Raw genomic sequence first — 19,331 nt, 5'->3', positions numbered from 1 at the left:
GTTGTTCTTACTGACCTTGAACCAATTTTATGTGGCACACGGTGCTCAAAAATCTGTCAAAAATGTTTTAGTGTGACTTTGGTGCTACGAAGCTGCACCGCTTAATGGATTGTCGGAACATTATGGCTACCGTAGTCTGGAGCCTCGTGGAATAATCTGGGTTCAAACTCCGCTTCAGGTCCCAAAGTCAAACGAACACTGCAGCATCACTGAGAGTTAAAAACTGTCTAAATTCTTTCATGTTTAATAGAATGATCAGTGTTGCTGCTTTAACAGTTAAGTTTAACATTCAGACATCCATGAAAGCAGAAATTATTCAATTTAACGGAGTTAGCAATTAGCAGGAGGTTAGCTCGCTAGTTTCCACCTAAACATGATATACTGTACCATGTTCTGACTTAGACACAGCTATGTTAGCATAACATAAACCCAGCGAAGCTGGAGGAAGAACGCTAACTTTTTTCCACTCGATAAAAGTTAACGTGAGGGTTCCAGATGGTTAGGGACAAATGCAATCGCATGGCAGGATGCTGTAACGGACCAAACTTCAGCGAGAACAACTGAGCTAATCCATCCACAAGTTAGTTATCAATATACTGCTGCATGGGCTGGGCTGTAATTACATCTTAAGGTTTTAAAAACTGAGCTTTAAAATTATTAGCAGTAATAAAATAAAGTTTGTCCCGAACCTTCGGGAACCCTAACGTTAACTTTTATTGAGTGGAACAAAGTTAGCGTTCATTCTCCAACTTCACTGTTTATATTATACTAACATAGCTGTGTCGCTAGCGTTCACGTAGCACATCATTATATATAGCTAGCCAAACTTCAGTAACCCTACAAATGTCACTGCTGTTTACTTTCCTGTCTTCATTTATGTTGGAAGTGATAGCAGAGCTGTACGTCTTAATTTGTTTCAGAAATCCCTCAGTCAGAACCTGGTATATTATATTTAGATGGAAACTAGCGAGCTAACTTCTAACTCTAACTTAATTGTTACCTGGTAAAGCAGCAACACTGATCATCCTATTAAAGATGAAAGGATTTAGACAGTTTTTAACTCTCATTGATGCCGCAGTGATCGTTGGACTTAGGGACCTGCAACAGAGTTTGGGACCAGGCACGGCTAATGATGTCAGACTTAAAGACTGGATAGTAACAGCTGTTGGTGCCATTATTATTTTTTTTTTAAAAGAAAGAAACAAAATGACTGTAATCTGTCCTTGGTATCGCTCCATGCAAAATCTACTCTATGGGTTGAAGATGATCATGAAAAGCCTAAAACTACACAGGAGGAGCTTGTTAATAATGTGAAGCCAGTTGGGATTAAAATCACCAATAACACTATTGAAAAGATGCTAGGCTATTATGGATTGAACTCTTGCAGCACCTGGAAGGTTCCAGCTCAATAAGGTGCTGTATAGACCTATATTAATTTAAAAGGGAACATCTAAATGATTCAAAGAAGGCTTGGAAGAAAGTGCTGCGGTCAGATAAAATCAAAAGCCATCTGATTTGAGCTTTGTTTCGAGGAAGAAAAATGCTGTTCATTGCCCAAAGAACACCATAACTACTAGTGGTGCAACGGATCACGGTTGATCCGAAATCCGAACCGATCCCACTCCATGGTTCGGTACGCACGTGATCCGAAGATTTGAAAAAGAAAAAAAAAGTATGTGTATGGTGGCGTGGTGGGTCTGTCAATCAGTAGTTATGGCCAGCGCTAGCGCTAGCATTTAAGCAGCCCTTTGCTGCCCAATCCGACCGGGCTAAAGCTATTACAAAAGCTATTGGGGTGTTTAGCTGCAGATGGGAGGCCGTATTCTGTTGTGCAAAACAAGGGGTTTAAACTGTGATGAACGTGCTTGAGCCACGCTATGATATCTCGTTGCGCGTCCACTTCAGTGTGACAAGATGTTCCAAGCATGTATGAGCAGGAAAAGTTTAAAGTTATGGCTGAACTGTCCCAGGCATCTTCTGTTGCCCTAACTACAAATGGGTGGACCTCCAGGGCAACGGAAAGCCACGTGACCGTGACCGCTGTTATATCACAGCGGAGTGGTAGATACAAAGTCCCTGTACTGCCCTATAGATTACATTGGTAAATGGTAAATGGCCTGCATTTGTATAGCGCTTTTCTAGTCCCTAAGGACCCCAAAGCGCTTCACACTACATTCAGTCATTCACACACGGCGATGGCAAGCTACATTGTAGCCACAGCTGCCCTGGGGCGCACTGACAGAGGCGAGGCTGCCGGACACTGGCGCCACCGGGCCCTCTGACCACCACCAGTAGGCAAACACGGGGTTAGTATCTTGCCCAAGGATATTTGGCATGCAGCCAGGAGGCAGCCTGGGATCGAACCACCGACCTTCTGATTAGTGGCTGACCTGCTCTGCCACCTGAGCTACAGCCACCCCTGTAGAATTACAGGGGTGGCTGTATAGACATTAGATTAGATGAACCTTTATTTATCCCTCGGGTGGGTTCCTCGGGAAATTGAGTTTCCAGTAGCACAGCACCGACAGAAGTTGCAGAATGTGAGCAGAAATATACCATATATACACAATATATAAATACAGAGTATACAAAAGGATAAATAGAATAAATAGGAATAAGAATACAAGGGAACGGCACATTTCAAGTATTGTGAGTCTATTACACCGTTGGATATTAACAAAAACTATTGCACAGTGAAAAGGCACTACAGCTTACTTGTTCCCCCCTCCTTTGTCCCCGTTTCCCCTCCCTCTCCCCTCCAGCGAGGAGTTAAACAGTTTAATGGCGTGTGGGACAAAGGACTTTTTAAGTCTGCTGGTCCTTGACTTTGGGAGAAGCAACCTGTCACTGAACAGACTCCTCTGGTTGTTTATGGCCGTGTGCAGAGGATGCAGAGGATGCCCAGCATGGTCCATAATGTCCATATTGCACCTTAATTTGTTTTTATATAAGTGCGTGGAATGAGTCTTCAGTTGAATGTTTTTTAATAGAAAAAATACTTGAGTAAGTAAATGGCGAGTCAAATTTTTGTCTTTTTTTTCTATTTTTGCTGATCCAAAAATTGATCCGATCCGTGACTTAAAACCGTGATCCGATCAGAACCGTGAGATTTTTGATCCTTTGCACCACTAATAACCACAGTTGAGCAGAGGGGAGGAAACATTATGCTTTGAGGCTGTTTTGGGGCCCTAAATGACCTCCAGCTGACCACAAACTTCATGAGGGTGGCTCCAACATACTCCAGTGGCCCCTGCACTCTTGGTTGGCAACATGGCTTTTGCCATAGAATACCACTGGTGCCCTGCTTTTCACAGATGAGAGCAGGTGGTCTAAGGAGTCATATTTATGGAGGGATGCACAAACCTCTACAGGCTAGGCAGTAGGGTTGGGTGTTATGTAAAAAATTTCCAACCTACAATTGTCAATCAAATAATCGACAGTGTGAATTATATTCGCGCATGCACAGACTTTTTGATGGGCGGAGCAATGTAATCATGCATGGACTGATTTGCGTGCTTACAACACAGAAAAAGTCCAAACATGGGCGAACTAATTGCTAAAAAAAATATCAAGTCGCCAATTTGGGATTTCTTTGGCTTGACACCGGAAGAAAGAAGTAAACCTAATGATGTAACCAAAGCGATGTGCCGCTTGTGCAGACATAGTGTGAGCAAAGGACTCAAATACAACTAACTTGCATATGTTTTTTTTTTCTTTTTCTGAACATAGGCTACTGCCTTTCTTTCGTTATGTGTTTGAGTAAATGAATCGCTGCATTGGGCGCGCTCTGAGGAGGGTGCATTTGCTCGCAGATGAAAGAGGGAGCTGTTAAAACAGCGCTATTATTATTTTTTTTCTGTTGACTGCTTCCATTAGCTCCATCATTATTAGCAAACTTACTCATGGGCAAGTAAATAAATAAATCGCCCTTGTAAAAACGATCTGAACCATCGTCGATAATTGATATATTCACACTTACTGCACTTACTACCTTTTAGGGCTGCCACAAACGATTATTTTGATAGTCGACTAGTCACCGATTATTTTTGCGATTAGTCGACTAATCAGATCATCATTCATTGGAGTAAAACGTACAGCTTATTGCACCAGCAGCATCTGCTCTTATATAACTATCATTAGCTTACAGCTTTGAAGTGTTTAAGGTATGTGCTAACTAAACATAAAGACAAGATGATAGTTTATTAAATTTTAATGAAATTTGTAGATTGTTTCTTGGTGGCGTTTAATAAACTCAGCCGTCTGCTCTTTGCTCCCTAAAATATAACAGGACAATGGAGTAAATTTTCTACCATCTCATACTTCTGTTTAATCAGTTTCTGTTTGATGTTTATTCAGCTGTGTGAAAACTATAACTTTAATCTCAGCCAAACCGATTTACTCAGGAACAAATAAAACACTGAAAAAAGCCAAACAATAACATTTTTAAGTTATCTAAGTGACTTATATATCATGTTTAACCTGAGTAGCAAAGACGCGGGGGTTTGAAAATGATTTGCCAAGAGTTCGCTGTTCTCACCGGCTCTAGTGAGCCTTGAACCCCGGCTAGCTATCAAGCTGGTGGGTAACAGACGTCTCCGAAAACGTCAGAGCGCTTTTGCAAATATGTGATGTCTTAATAAACTGAAAATATCTTAAAAGTTTATTTTGTGACCCAGAAAGAATAATTAGGGTAATATTTAAACTAAGTAGCTGCCGCCATTATTGGAAACTGGGCCGCGCTATGAATTCTGGGATATGCTGGGCCATGAAGGATACACCTGACCTGATTCCTTGTACAGATCGGAGGACCTTCAAATCTGGGGAAATGAAGGACGCATTTTTCGGCCGCATTTGGAAGCATCTTTGAATTTGGACAGCCTTCATCGCGATGCTGTAACGTAATCGGCCTACAAATGCGGCCTCCGAAGGATGCGGACCCTGAATTTGGACACAGCTACGATCTTGGGGACTGCTTCTTCTTCTTCTTTGGGGTGTAACGGCAGCTTACACTCTTGAATCCTACTTATTCCTGCGTCTTTCAGGATCTTGCAAACGACGCGTCGACTATTTAATACGTCGTCAACGATTTTGATAGTCGCCGTAATCATGACTAGTTGACTAATCGTGACAGCCCTACTACCTTTAGGTATTGGGATGATATCCTTGGACTCATTATCAGATGTTATGTTGGTGCAGTGGATAATATGGTGATTATAAACTGGCAGTTACTGGAGGATGAAGGAATTGATACCACTGAGTGGTCCCCATGCTAACCTAGGATCCTGTCTCCCTGGACACATTTTCTTTAAATTCAGTTAATAATTTTAATTTCCATCAAACATTTTAGGCGTCCTTTCATTCCTAACACATTACTCAGTCCAAATCAATACAGATATGAGTTTTTCCCTATTGAAATCTAATGAGTTTTCAAAGTGTTCCTCTAAGAAAAACAATCAGAAAATATATAATTGCTTGCTTTCCAGGCAGGTGAGGCAGTCCTGAGTGCTCTTGGTGGCTGTAAGATACTCAGAGAACTGTCCAAACGGGAGGATGAGACTGAAACCAAACTCTCCATGAAAGAACTGGCCCAGAAGTTTGAGAACCTGGCTCATGGTGAGACAATAACTACAACTGTCTGCTACTGTTGATGTTATAATAATTAGATATTTCAAAACCATTTCACAAAGAGCCCTTTGATTTTTCCTTTTAAAAGCTTATGTAACACAATAATAACAAACCTATCTAACTCTTTGTCATGTGTCTTGTGTCTACTTTACGTCAGATATTTTCAGCTCTTGCTATCGCAGTGATGAAAACCGCTCTTTCAGCCTGCTGATTAGAAAGTCTCCTGTCTGGGGTCACAGCACCTGTCTTCAGATGGGTGTGAGCTCTGATGCTCGGCGTTTCTTCAGTAATGATGGTGTACAGGTGTGTCTTATCTTTAATTCATGTTGTTGTCATGATTTCAAAGATGAATCAGATGAATTTTACAAAGGAAATATAGCATGATATTTGTAAAATAACACAACACTTCATGTTGAGCCGGTGAGCTGCTGTTGATGGATAAGGACTGCTTTTCTGTGCTCTTCCAGTCTCTGTTGTCCCAGATCTGGTGGGGTGATATGAAGAGGAACACAGAGATCTGGAAGCTTCTGCTCGTGTTCTTCTGCCCCATCCTCTGCTACACCAACCTCATCTCTTTCAGGTAAAATTTTTAATTTAAGGTTTGTAAATTATTTTTTAATATTTTTTTAAACATTTGCCACTTTTTTCCCCGCAGGAATCAATACGATCAGCAAGAGGAAGAGAGGATGCTTTTTGAGGATGAGCTGGATCAGGACACTGACAGTCACTATGGGAACACTGTCTTCTCTTTCTCTGACATCAAACAGCAGTAATATTTCTACTTGCACTCTTCAGTGTTCGTCCATAGAACATCAGTTTGTTTTTTATGTCTTAGGTCTACTAATGAATTAAAAATGTTTTCTTACACCAGTGAAGTTGACTCAGACGTTAAAAGAGTGATGCCATTAAAGGTGAGTCCTGTTCAAAGAGTCATCTGATTCTTGCTCCATATGCTGTCATTTTTAGTCACCTGCTTATCTATGTTTATAATCTTTGATACAGGCGTACCCCAACGACTGCCACAAAGTCCGTTCACAGTGTCACGCTGGCGTCAGTTCTGGTTTGCACCAGTCACCTCATTTCTGGGCAACGTCCTGATGTACTTCCTGTTTCTCTTGCTTTTCGCCTACGTGCTGTTGGTGGATTTCAAGCCCCCACCCCCCTCAGGTCCAGCTGCCACTGAGTGTGTGTTGTACTTCTGGGTATTCACCCTCGTTTGTGAGGAGATCCGACAGGTGAGTGAAGAGAGACATCTTACTTAGAACTTTATTCCAAATTTTTAACTGTATAAAGTCAAGTGAACAATTGAATGCAATAATATGCACCTAATTCAAATATTTTTAATTGCACATAGTAGAAAGAGACAATATGTGTGTCATTGGAACACAGTGGTTAACATGCTGTCGTCTCACAAGCATTAAATTGAAGATGGACACAAAAATAAATAAACAAAATTAATACGCTTCAAGGTGCATGTATAGGCGTATATAAAAACTATTATCATACTAAAGTATGTTGATAGTTTTTATTATTGTAGTTTTTGTTTTCTATGATCTGTTAAGTTTATTTTTCTTCTTCAAGACGCTGTTTTTGGGGACGACCTGGAGTCAAAGTTTCAGACTCTACATTCAGGATGTGTGGAATAAATGTGATCTCACTGCCATCAGCCTGTTCATTGTCGGACTGATTTGCAGGTATGGACAAGATATAAAAATGATATCTTAATCTTAGATTGCTCATCAAAAACTTTTCACAACACTACATACAGTTTAGTTTGTCATTGCATGATTGTAACATTTAAGAAATCACAGTATTTCGTTTTGTGGTACTTGTTTGGCTTCTTAAGTGTGTCTCAAATAATTTTTTTATACTTAGTTTTTAGTCACTTAAATTTAAAACATTTCCTCAGTTAACAACCAAATGTTACTGGTTAATTTACAGGTTTGCCACCAGGTGGTGCTGCTGCCTCACTGATTCAGTGATGCTGTGCTTGTGTTTCAGGATGTTTCACCGGTCACATGAATTTGGACGGGATGTCCTGTGTTTGGACTACATGGTCTTCACACTTCGCCTCATTCACATTTTTGCCATTCACAAGCAGCTGGGACCAAAACTCATCATTGTAGGAAATATGGTGAGAAAGTTACCATCAGTTGGAATTATACCAGGAATATGTGTCTAATAATACAATGTGAGCAACAACATGACAATTTCCTCCTCTTGTTTAGATGAAGGATGTCTTCTTCTTCCTCTTCTTCCTGGGCGTGTGGGTCTTGGCGTACGGAGTTGCCAATCAGGCTCTGATCTACAACTATGATCCAAATCCAAATCGCATTTTTCTGAGAGTTTTCTACATGCCATACTTGCACATCTTTGGATACGGCTCTTCCATCGAGGAAGAGATGGATGGTACAAGTGTTTGTGCAATTTGCATGAAAATAAGAAAATTGTTACTACACTGAAATCAGTTTTAAAATGCTGCTTTTTTCTACTGCAGGTTTTTAAAATTCATCACAGCAATTAGAAATTTAGTTATTTTTTTATTATTGTAACCCTTATTTGAACCTTTCTCCTTTTATCTCTATTTTGTGACAGTGGGACGGGAACTAAACTGCACAGACAATGTGACTTTGATTGAGAGCGGTGAAGAGCCGTGTAGAAATCATGAGAAGTAACTGGCTGGTAGTGATTCTGCTAGTGTATATCTCCTGGTCACCAACATCCTGCTCATCAACCTGCTTATTGCCATGTTTAGGTAAAGAACCAGTCTGTCATTATGTTTCTCTGAGGCTGCATTCACAAACTGAATGGTTTGACTCAGTGGCTCTGATCTGCTTGTATCCACACAGCTACACTTTCTCTAAAGTGCAGGAACACAGTGACATCTACTGGAAGTTCCAGCGTTACAACCTGATTGTTGAGTACCACTCCCGTCCTTCTTTGGCTCCTCCTTTCATTATCCTCTCACACATCAACATCTTTATTAGGAGAGTTATTCGCAAAGTGCCCTCTGTAAAGATCCACCACTTTGGTCAGTATTGGATCAGGAGACTTAGTTCACAATAATACAATAAATGTATTAATTTAATAAAGTTATTGCTTTATTATATTGAAATAATAAGTGTAACAGGTGAGAAAGCCACAGTTGATTGGAATTGGATACTTTGTTAAATATCTTCCAGTTGTTGTTGTTCACAAATTAGTTTTTATGGGGTTTTTTGATCAGTTGCTGCCATGTTGTCACTAAGTTACTCACTAAAAATTGCACTGTCTAAATGAGAATGGGCTCTTTGTTTATTTGCAAACTGACCTCAGCTTAGCACCGATGTAAACAAACAGTGAGTTGAAAGGTAATCAATTCAAACCTTTGTCTTTTCTATCAGTGTTAGACTTGGAAGCAAAGGCAGCGAACAGATTATCAACATGGGAAACGATTCAGAAGGAAGACTTCCTGACTGCTCGAAACAAGATCCAGAAAAGCAGCGACTCAGAAAGGCTCAAACGGATGTCTGCAAAGTGAGCAAAGCATCCTGCTCCGCTGTAGCAGCAAAATGAAATTGTGACTCCATCATTCTGAAGAATGTTTATTTTTTTGATATAGGGTAGATGATGTGCTTAAACGTCTGACTGAAAGCAAAGAGTTTGAACACAGACTACAGGCTCAGGTAAAACAGAAGCATTTTATCTGAAGCTCTCACTTTGTCATTTAATACCCTTTGACTCATTCCTCATACATATGTAGAAATGCTGTGAAAGAGCATGTCTGCACAGTCAAAGTATTTTATATAGAGATTAGAGAGTATAATGACAGAAAGATGGAACATGGGGGAAAACACCTACTATAAAGCAGAAAGGCAGTTTAAGTTGGGTTTATGTAAAGTTGTTTGCTGGCTGAGGTCAGAGATAATGTGGATGATGGTAAGTAATGCATATTTAATATTTTGGAGAAAAAAACAGCCAATAGTTTTGGTTGCACATTAATTAGAGTGTTAGAAAGTGACAAATTGTGGTCTTGTAGAAATGAAAGGTGAGTTTTAGTTTTAGTTGGTAGGTGGATTTTGGTCACTAGATGGAGCCAGGCAAGCTGTCTCTATTTCATCTGTCTTTGAACTAAGCTAAGCTAGGCGTTGCTGCCCTCATGTGTGTCTTTGATGATGCAGTTTCCTTATTCAAGATGATTTTCTCCAGTAGGAGACAAAACACCTTTAAGCACAAAAACATTTTTACTCTCTGAGCTTTTCAATTATTAAAATAGTACTTTATGTTAATGCTCAAATGGGACTACATAATATTTATTTGATATAAATACTGAAATTAAACAGATTATTTCAATCTGTTTTGTGTGTTGTTATAGACACAAAGACAAGACATGCAATGAACAGAAAGCTTGAACACATATATCTCTGCCATTATTCATTATTGATATCAATAAAAAATAAGTCATCCTTTTCTCACTTGGTTTTCATTTAAATTTAAGAATAACTATTCTATTCTGGACTTTTATGATATTCTGATATTCTGCTCTTTCTTCTCAGATGGAGCAATACTCAACTGTCCTCAACTGGGTTGTGGATACTTTAGCACAAGGAAGTACAGTCAAACCTCCTCGTGCCCTGCCTGTGTTACGAGGTACTTCCCAGAACTTATGAAATCAGTTTTGCTTACAAAACAGCCTGCATGTTAAAAAAGTCACACTGCTTTCACTCGGGTTATTGCAGTAAGTAAGCAGATAACATGTCATCTTCACTGCTTTAGTTTTAAAAGTGCTTACTAAATCTTTTACATTGTAGTCGGATTTTCTGTGATGTTGTCTATCAGGGGTCATATTGAGAGCACGTTAATACTTTTTTTTTGCTCCGTTACACTGCAAATATGGGCCGTATTTTTATGTCTGCATTATTGTTTTCTATTTAATCAAGTTTTTATGCAGTATAATACATTTATTTTTAATATGACAACAAAGGAATTTGTTGCTGAGAGTTTGGTTAAAAAAGCCTGCCACAATTCATGTGGTATGCCTTTTGGACAAATGAGACCAAAGTATTGATATTTGGATTATTTAAATAATTTCAGAGATTTTTTTATTAGATCATTATCTAGTTATTATGTCCTTGTAGAGAAATTCTTAGAAGTGAATGATGTATGCCTGTTACACGTGGCTGCACTATACAAAAAAGGTTCCTTGTCTTGTCTAATTCTTGGCACAAAATCAAAGTGCAGAGTGAGCAAATACATTCCAGACAGTCAGGCCTGTCTGGTTACATAACGTAGTAGGTAACTTGTAGGTAAGAAAAGAAACCAAGGGTAAAATCTAGGTTTCTTTCGAATTCTCGTTTTATGCAGATGACACAGTTATCTATTGTTCATCTACTTGATTAGTACAAACACTTGAATTTCTTGAGGCAGTCTTAGATGTTGTTCAGTCTCATTAAACTTACTTTGTTTCATTTTCTTTTCCCTTTCCTTCCCTTTTTGCATTACTGTGATCTGCTCCTTTTAAACATACCAGGGCAGCACCTAAAGAGGCTGTATACTGTTTGTTATTGTGCTTTATGTTTTATCACTAGTTGCGAAAATGATGTACATCACTGTTCTCTGTATGCTGCTGCTAAGTGCTCATTTCTGAATATCCCCATCTCTGTATATAATTGTTTTTTAATCTAAAAATGTCTGGTCGAGGGCACCAGTTTAGGTCACTGAGATGAGCAGGTGACCATATGCCATATGGCTGAGAGCACCTGGCCTGGGATCAAATCTGACCCGCAGCACTTTGCCACATGTCTTCCCCTTACTCTGCTTTCCTATAACTCTTCACTGCACCTGTCTAATAAAGCCAGAAAAAAGCCATGTGTCTGTATATGTAAAAACCACAACCAGTCTACGCTTTCACAATATTATACAAATGTTTGTCTCCAGGGTCAGAATGGAGTTGTGAATAGACATTTTAAAATATCCTGTCCCCTTTGTGCTGCAGTAATCTACATAAGAAGTTCAGACTGCACAACTGATTATCAGACTCATGATGGGGGAGTTTAAGTCCATTTTAAAAAGTGTGAGAAGTGTGAGCTCTTTCAGCCAGTTTGACTGCTTTTATTACCACTCTTTTAATAATGTTTGCTTTTTGTGTTCACCTGTCTGGACTGGACTGCATTGGCTTTTTCTTTGTGTATTTGCTGAAACTTCGTCTCCGCTCTTTGCCAGGTGTGTCTTTAAAAACAGATTCAAATCTCAATGAGATTTGAATGAATAAAGAATAATAATAAAAATACTTTTGAATGTGATCATTTTAGTAAACTTGATGAAAGAACCTATCATTTGTCATTAATAAATACATTTTAATTCTGTGCACAATGTGGGATTGTAATAGTTGGATCTACTATGCACATACGTATCATGGATAGTGTTAAAGAAGCATGCTGGTGCTGAGTTTCAGTCTGCCATGGCTCCATTGAAGGTCACATAGTGGAACAAGCCATTGAAGGAGCCTTCACTGTAAATAGCTGCGTCACCTGTCAATAACCGGAGGAGGAGCAACTCACACTGAGAGGCACTGTCATCGCTTTCAGCCTGGCTGCTCTCTGCAGTATTGTAGCTGACTGTGCCACTGTGAGTGTGGACTTTATAACACTGTTCTCCTCCTGCTGGCTCCAAAGTAAAAAAAAACACACACACACAAGAAGCCTAAAAAAAATGCTATTTTTGGGAAGTAAGCATATGTTCAAAGTGCTTTCCTCTCCATTTCCTTGCATGTACATGCACGTCTGCATGATCCTTACGTATTCTCATTTGCTTCAGCAGTGGCAAGAAGAAATTAATTTTGCTGTGTACACTAAAGTAAATAGCAGATACTGAGAAGAATATTCCAAAAATGTGCGAACCATTAATCTAAAAAACCCACACATAGTACATTTATCAAAGTTCTGCTTCTTTCCTGAATAGTTTGGGAGCTATGACTACAAAAGCTGTGTATAGAACCATAACTTTATCTTCAAATTATTTAATTGTTGTAATTTCTAATAAGAAAAAAAAATCTTATTTTTGCCCCCCTCCTGCAGTTCAGTAGCCCCCTCCCCCATCCACCAAATGCATACACTCACCTCTCTAATGCTCTGTGTTAAGGGCATCAGGAGCATTCTTCTTAGACATGTGCCTCTGTTACTCACTTACATATAGCAACATAGCTACACCGCACACACAGTCGTATTTTCACTGTGTCCTCTTGTGTTCTCAGCACAAGGCTGGCACTCTGCTCTCTGTGAGCACACTTCTTTTCAAACCGTCTCTCGGGAGTCTGGGAAAAAGACCTGAACACTGCCTAAATCTGCTGCGCCTTAGCAGCTTTTTGTCTTCCATCAACTGTTTTGGTTTTTGGTGGAAGAATAGAGTAACAAGAATAAGACAGTCTTCAAATTCCAAAGCTGCATTTCTCCCAAGATGGCACCTGTAAAATTTTGGGTGGTAGGTCTCCTGCTTGTGCTGCTGTGCTCATCCCAGGTCCCTTTCTCTGTTATTGTAAGTGCGCAAGACTTGAACGAACTGGAGGAAAGCCTCCATGATAGAAATGCTAAGGAGGCTGAAGAAAGTGAAACGGCTGAGGTTGGTGAGGGGAATGAAGAAAAAGATGAAGACTCAGATGATGATGATGATGAGGTAGAGACTGATGAAAAGGTGGAAGAAGAACAGGAGGATGAGAAGGAGACAGCAGAGGAGGAAGATGACAATGCTGATAATGAGGAAGAAGATAATTCTCAGGAGAACGGGGATGTTGAGAAGGAAGAAGAAGGTGAGGCTTCAGATGAGGGTGATGCAGAAAAGGAAGAATATGAAGCAGAGGAGGATGAAGAAGGTGAGGCTTCAGATGAGGATGATGCAGAAAAGGAAGAATATGAAGAAGAATATGAAGCAGAGGAGGAAGAAGAAGGTGAGGCTTCAGATGAGGATGATGCAGAAAAGGAAGAATATGAAGAAGAATATGAAGCAGAGGAGGATGAAGAAGGTGAGGCTTCAGATGAGGATGATGCAGAAGAGGTAGAATCTGAAGAAGAATATGCAGCAGAGGAGGATGAAGAGGAAGAGGTGGAGGCAGATGCAGATGAGGAGGAGGAAGTCCCAGCTAATAATGAGGAAGACGATGAGAAGGAAGCAAGGCAAGAGGGTGACGATGAAGAAACTCAAGGAGAGGATGTAGATGAGGATGACTCTGAAGATGAAGATGGTGAATCACACTTTAACAAAAAAACATGCACACATTTTGAAACATATTAATGGGTTAGCAAGATACTAAATGGTGCAGTATTTAAAGTTACAACAAATAATGAGATTTTTTGGAACCCCGTGAGTGACTCTGTACTCTACAGTAGCTCTCTGACATTGTTCAGCTTACTAGGGTTACTTTAGGAACACTGTCATACATATCAGTCCTAAAATGGACTGGATTATCTGTGCAACAGCAGGAAGGCAACAGTATCTAAACCATCTATTTTCTAGTGGCCAGTGTAGCTTTTGAGACTTCAAACAAGCACCAAACATTGAATACTTTGAGATTTGTCCAAAAGAGGGCGTTATAAAGGGATTTTTTTTTTTAATTTCAGTCATTGCTTCATGCTTGAAAAAAATGACAACAAATGATATTATGGAAAAACAGCACCTGTAGGAATTTTTGCTTTGTTTACAATAAATCTACTTAGACTATTTGTAACAAACATGTGATAGGTTTGTAGCTTAAACCTATTCGCTGGAACGTTCAAGACAATTCAACTACACAGCAAAAGCATTGAACACCAAGTAGGCAAAGTTCTTCGTGTTACTCATATATGAGGGAGAGAACCACGACAAGCGCCGTTCCTTCGCTTGACCCCAGTCGCTCTCGTCCGCTCCCCCGTAACATTGCTCTTTTATTGAGGTTACATGAATATACATAGGTTCATTAACATATGACGTATACATACACACAAAGAGTACCTTGCCTGTGCGTTGTGTATGTGTTGTGTGTGTGGGTCAGTGTGACCCCATAAATGACTTCCCTAAACCTGCTGGTCTGGAAGTCCAGCAGTTCATCTAAACAAAAGGCACTTAGACTAAAACTGACATAGCTACGTTTATCCTACCATAAAACAATAAGGGAAGGTATGCCCTCTCCCATGCTCCCAGGATGTGGGTGTGAATGCCTGAACACTCTGGAATGCACACCAAGCCTTTGCAGACTATTAAGGATCAAAGCTCTACCAACATGACATTGATTATAACACTCTAAGCATATATGAGTAGATATTTCTAAGCATAAATGACAATCAAAAATACAAATCTAACGACATGATGTTATGACAAAAATATAATACAAAAAAAGAGACCATCTGTGCCATAATATTGCATCAAGTAGAATTAAACATTAGACACGTAACTTGTAAATAAATGGCAGTAATCAGTACTCACTAGAAAAGGTCTTTTTGGATTGTGTGTTAGTACAGAGGCTCAAAAGGCCCAAAGTCACTGTACTCTCAGCGGTTAACTACAAAAAGGCTGAAAAAGTGATGAATGAAGTGGTAAATTACTCCCAAATGAATTGAAATCATTAGCACCAACACAACAATTTGGAAACCCATGTGAATACTTAGGTTTTGATACAGTGAACCAGGAACGCATTCACAGTCTTTCACTTGTTCAAAGGCCCCTGCAGGCCAGGAGAAACAACATTTTCTGGTCTGATGAAAACAGCATGTCTGGAGGAATGTCTGGAGGAAACTAGGCATTGCTCATCACCTGGCCAATACCATCACAGTGAAGCATGGCGGTGGTAGTGTCAGACAGTGGGGATGGTTTTGGTAGCAGGAACTGGCAGTTATTGTAGTAATTGTTGCAAAAGGTGTTAGTATTGAACAAAGGTTGTGAATACTTATGTAAAACTTATATAATTGTATTTTATTTTGGATGAATTTGCAAGAATTTCCTGCAAAATATTTTCAAGACATATAGGGTTATAATCATATATTTATTTAGACAATTTAATGTTCTACAAGATACAGTTGGCTCTATTCCACAGCGTGTCTTGTCCTGTCTTCCTCCGCTCACTCCCAACCGATCACTATAGCTACCTCTCAATTTTCTTCCTGGTAGTTTTTTCCAGTCCACTGTCACCAAAGCACTTGCTCACAGAGGGTCATCTGATTATTGGGGTTTTCCCTGGTCCTTACAATATAAAGCACCATTGGGCAACTGTTGTTGTGATTTGGACGTATAAATAAAACTGAATTGAAATGAATAAAATACATTTCCGATAAAGATGATTTCCTGAACCATTTACAGATGAGTCTGAAGGTAAAGACACAAAGGACAACCAAAGTGACTCAGATGAAGAGAAGGGAGCTGCTGACACTCCACAGTTCCACTCTGGATCGTTGTGTAGTGTTTGCTCCATTTGTGAGGTAAAAAAAACAAACAAAAACATGTAATGGAATTAACAGACTTTTTTGTGAATCTACCCAGTAATCACACATCATTATAAGTCCTGTGTTGTCGATTTGCCCTGACTATATACCATATGCACGACTAATCACTCTACGTTGTGGTTTCTTCCCATCTTGTAGCATTGCTCTACTAACTGTGCCAAGTGCCCGTGTGAAGAAGGAGATGTGTCTGATCACTGCGAGCACTGCCAAGTAAGCATCTTGACTTAAAAAGGATTATAACTGCTGTAATAATACACAGCACTTCATTTTGCCCTGTGCCTCTTTGCGTTAATCGGTTTTGTTTGTTTTGTTTTCCAGGGTTGCTCAACCTGCTACATTTGTCCCATTCTTTGTGACACAGTTTGCACACCGGGTAAGTGCTAGTTGTGATTCTGTGGGTGTACTGTTGTGTGTTCACAGATTTCATTAACTTTGGTTTGACTTAAATTTTGTAGGTGGTTTTGTTGATGAGCTGACTGGATCCCTCTTTCAGTAAGACTATTCACATTTAAAAACACAGAGATATTTTTAGATTCATTAGTGTTGTACTGCTGCCTTTAAACATAGTTTTCCTTTTGTTTCTGCAGGACTGTTGCCTCTCTGCTCTGAGCTCCCTGGGAATTATGTCCGTTTGCTTTAATGTGGAACTGCTCACCAGACTTCACCACATCCCACACAAGCTTTTTATGAATTTTGCAAACAAAAGCAAAGACTTATTTATGATTTAAATGATACTTAATTCTTTGTTGTAAGAAGAACAGAAAAAAGTCAGTGTGCACAATTTTTCCACACATGATTTCTTCTTTCACTCTTTCCCCCCACTTTTTTTTTTGTCTTTTTATTATTTCTACCAAAGTCCCAAAATTTGATAAAGTCATCTTTTTACTTATGCCAAAAACATTATGTGATTGTAAGGTTTTGGAGTTTTTCTAACTGTAGGTTTAGGAATTTGGGAAATTATTCTTTTTTATTGTGAGAAAGGGCACAATTTAACATTTAGCTTCACAATTACATATCAAATTGAAAAACAAAAATAACTGTTCTGGTTTCAGAAATCCAGCTGGATCTAGAGACACAGTTTGTGCATGGTGTTAATGGAACACACACAGACACGCACACATGCACACAGACATATAGGAGCTTGTCATGAATCATGCAGACAAAAAAGATATATAATATATACATTACCAGTCAAACATTTGGACACACCTTCTCATTTAATGGTTTTTCTTTATATTCATGACTATTTATATTGTAGATTTCTCTGAAGGCATCAAAACTATGAAGGAACACATGGAATCATGAGTAAACAAAAAATTGTGAAATAACTCAAAACATGTTTTAATTTAGATTCTCAAACAGCCATGATTTGCTTTGATCACTGCTTTGCATATTCCTGGCATTCTCTCGATGAGCTTCATGAGGTCGTCACCTGAAATGGTGTTCCAACAGTCTTGAAGGAGTTCCCAGAGATGCTGAGCACTTGTTGGCCCTTTTGCCTTCACTCTATGGGAGTGGGACCAAAGAGCTCAAATTTGGACTCATCAGACCAAAGCACAGATTTCCAATGGTCAAATGTCCATTCCTTGTGTTACTTGGCCCAAACAAATCTCATCTGCCTGTTGCTTTTCCTTAGAAGTGATTTCTCAGCAGCTGTTTGATTCGCACAGTCTGCTCTGAACAGTAGATGTAGAGATTTGTCTGCTACTGGAACTCTGTGTGGTATTTATCTTGGCTCTAACCTGAGGTGCTGTTAACTTGCAATTTCTGAGGCTGGTGACTCGAATGAATGTATACTCAGCAGCATAGAGGACTCTTGGTCTTCCTTTCACGGGCCGTTTCTCATGTGAGCCAATTTCGTCGTAGCACTTGATTGATTTTACAATTACACTTGGGGATACATTCAAAGTTTTCTTGACTGACTGACCTTCAGTTGTTAAAGCAATGATGAACTGTTGTTTGTCTTTACTTAGCTGATTGTTTCCTGCCATAATTTGAATTCTAACAGTTGTCCAATAGAGCTGTCAGCTTTGTACCAATCTGACTCCTGCGCAACACAACTGATGGTCCCAATCTCATCAAGAAGGCAAGAATTTCCCCAAATGAAGCCTGACAAGGCACAGCTGTGAAGTCAGACCATTTCAGGTGACTTCATCATGAAGCTCATTAAGAGAATGCCAACGGTTTGCAGCGCTATCAACAAAGAAAAGGGTGGCTGCTTTCAGGAATCTAAAATAAAGGCATATTTAGAGTTGTATTTTTTTCTTTGCAACATAATTCCATATATCATGCTTTATATACTTGATAGGAATATGTGTGACTGCACTAGAGGAAAAAAGGACCATGAACATTATGACAAATTAATTTCTCATGTTGTGTCCTTTTTGAGTTCTCGTGCTTGCTTCCTGTTAGAGTACAATTTAATGCAAAACACTGTAAAAAGAACTGTTTTGCCATTATCCAATAAAACATTTAGTTCTTTTAATAAAAATGTGTTTAGCATGGTTGCTTTTTGCATCATCTGTATCCTTTAGCTTCTGCGATTTAACTGTTACAGTCTCTAAATGGTTCACAATAAATTGGGTTCAGAAACGGAAGTTGTGAGTTAAAGATTTTGTAAACAATAAAACCCGGAAGCCAGTAAAGCACCGGTGCAAATGTCAGATGTCATGACTTATATTTCTCAATAGGTAATTCAGGCACTTAGTCTTACATAACACACATAAAGGTATAAAAAACAGATTATCAAAAAGGAAAAATGGTCCAAATCAAAGTTCAAACTTGATACCAACATTTTAAAAATATTTTCCAACAAGTAAACATGCAAATGTGTCAATCAAACAGGGACTCTGTGATCCATGTCTTTTTTGTTAGCGGTTTGTTGTCTTTAAGATCAAACCAAAACAACTGTGCTTGTTTTGTCGACATACTGCCACAGACTAAGAGGCAGTACTTATTGTGACAAATGAACCAAAGTAAACAGGAAAAATTGATCTACTGTACTCAGAAGTAAACATCAGATGATTAAATAATATAATGTATTTTTATGTAAATTAGTAAGGTCAGGTGCGATCTTTCTGTGCTTCCCAACTACTTAAAAAATCTTTGTTCATTTGTCAGTGAATTGACAAAGAAAATAAGAAAAATAACAACCAACAAATTGTAAAAATCATGAACATTGTCATGTCAAGATCAAGTCTTTCACTGATCCGCACAATCATTTGTCTTAATAAACAATCATTGTCACTGTGTCAGTTTACT

General features: G+C 39.1%; 3 protein-coding genes across 5 annotated transcripts in view; 2 read left to right on the top strand and 1 right to left on the bottom strand.

Annotated features, from left to right (window-relative positions):
* LOC102292284 (transient receptor potential cation channel subfamily M member 4) overlaps nt 1-19,331 on the bottom strand; it is a 123,925-nt gene that overhangs the window by 18,480 nt on the left and 86,114 nt on the right. The gene's annotated exons all lie outside the window — the stretch shown is intronic.
* On the top strand, nt 4,822-11,893 carry LOC121815363 (transient receptor potential cation channel subfamily M member 4-like). Of its 2 annotated transcripts, XR_006055005.1 has the most exons (10): nt 6,497-6,536; nt 6,628-6,860; nt 7,207-7,319; nt 7,627-7,759; nt 7,854-8,034; nt 8,221-8,380; nt 8,475-8,656; nt 9,009-9,141; nt 9,227-9,290; nt 10,161-11,893. XR_006055005.1 is itself a non-coding variant. In XM_042226044.1 (6 exons), the coding sequence occupies exons 1-6, from the start codon at nt 5,574-5,576 to the stop codon at nt 6,721-6,723; spliced, it is 549 nt and encodes a 182-aa protein (XP_042081978.1). In that variant the 5' UTR covers nt 4,822-5,573; the 3' UTR covers nt 6,724-6,845. The 2 variants fall into 2 exon arrangements, 1 of the variants encoding a protein (XP_042081978.1); XM_042226044.1 differs by lacking the exons at nt 7,207-7,319; nt 7,627-7,759; nt 7,854-8,034; ... (3 more) ...; nt 9,227-9,290; nt 10,161-11,893 and adding exons at nt 4,822-5,613; nt 5,783-5,928; nt 6,093-6,205; nt 6,281-6,394 and having other exon boundaries at nt 6,628-6,845.
* On the top strand, nt 12,861-17,315 carry LOC102292607 (sarcoplasmic reticulum histidine-rich calcium-binding protein). 2 transcript variants are annotated; one of them, XM_042226041.1, is made up of 7 exons: nt 12,861-13,471; nt 13,547-13,840; nt 15,928-16,046; nt 16,209-16,280; nt 16,389-16,443; nt 16,526-16,562; nt 16,658-17,315. In XM_042226041.1, exons 1-7 carry the CDS (start codon nt 13,060-13,062, stop codon nt 16,677-16,679), a joined length of 1,011 nt encoding a protein of 336 aa, XP_042081975.1. In that variant the 5' UTR covers nt 12,861-13,059; the 3' UTR covers nt 16,680-17,315. The 2 variants fall into 2 exon arrangements, with proteins under 2 accessions (XP_042081975.1, XP_005935521.2); XM_005935459.3 differs by having other exon boundaries at nt 12,861-13,840.

This window comes from Haplochromis burtoni, unplaced genomic scaffold (genome assembly GCF_018398535.1).
Source record: "Haplochromis burtoni strain Fernald_Lab_line unplaced genomic scaffold, NCSU_Asbu1 Contig_192, whole genome shotgun sequence".
Lineage (NCBI taxonomy): Eukaryota > Metazoa > Chordata > Actinopteri > Cichliformes > Cichlidae > Haplochromis > Haplochromis burtoni.
This window is presented reverse-complemented; position numbering and strand designations above follow the sequence as displayed.

Bases quoted from the DNA above. Each gene is read 5' to 3' on its own strand.
- LOC121815363 (XM_042226044.1), top strand. From the start codon at position 5,574: ATGAAAGAACTGGCCCAGAAGTTTGAGAACCTGGCTCATG. The intron at 5,614-5,782 runs GTGAGACAATAA...ACTTTACGTCAG, and splicing joins GTTTGAGAACCTGGCTCATG to ATATTTTCAGCTCTTGCTAT. The intron at 6,537-6,627 runs GTGAGTCCTGTT...TCTTTGATACAG, and splicing joins AAAGAGTGATGCCATTAAAG to GCGTACCCCAACGACTGCCA.
- LOC102292607 (XM_005935459.3), top strand. From the start codon at position 13,060: ATGGCACCTGTAAAATTTTGGGTGGTAGGTCTCCTGCTTGTGCTGCTG. The intron at 16,047-16,208 runs GTAAAAAAAACA...CCCATCTTGTAG, and splicing joins GTGTTTGCTCCATTTGTGAG to CATTGCTCTACTAACTGTGC. The intron at 16,444-16,525 runs GTAAGTGCTAGT...TAAATTTTGTAG, and splicing joins TGACACAGTTTGCACACCGG to GTGGTTTTGTTGATGAGCTG.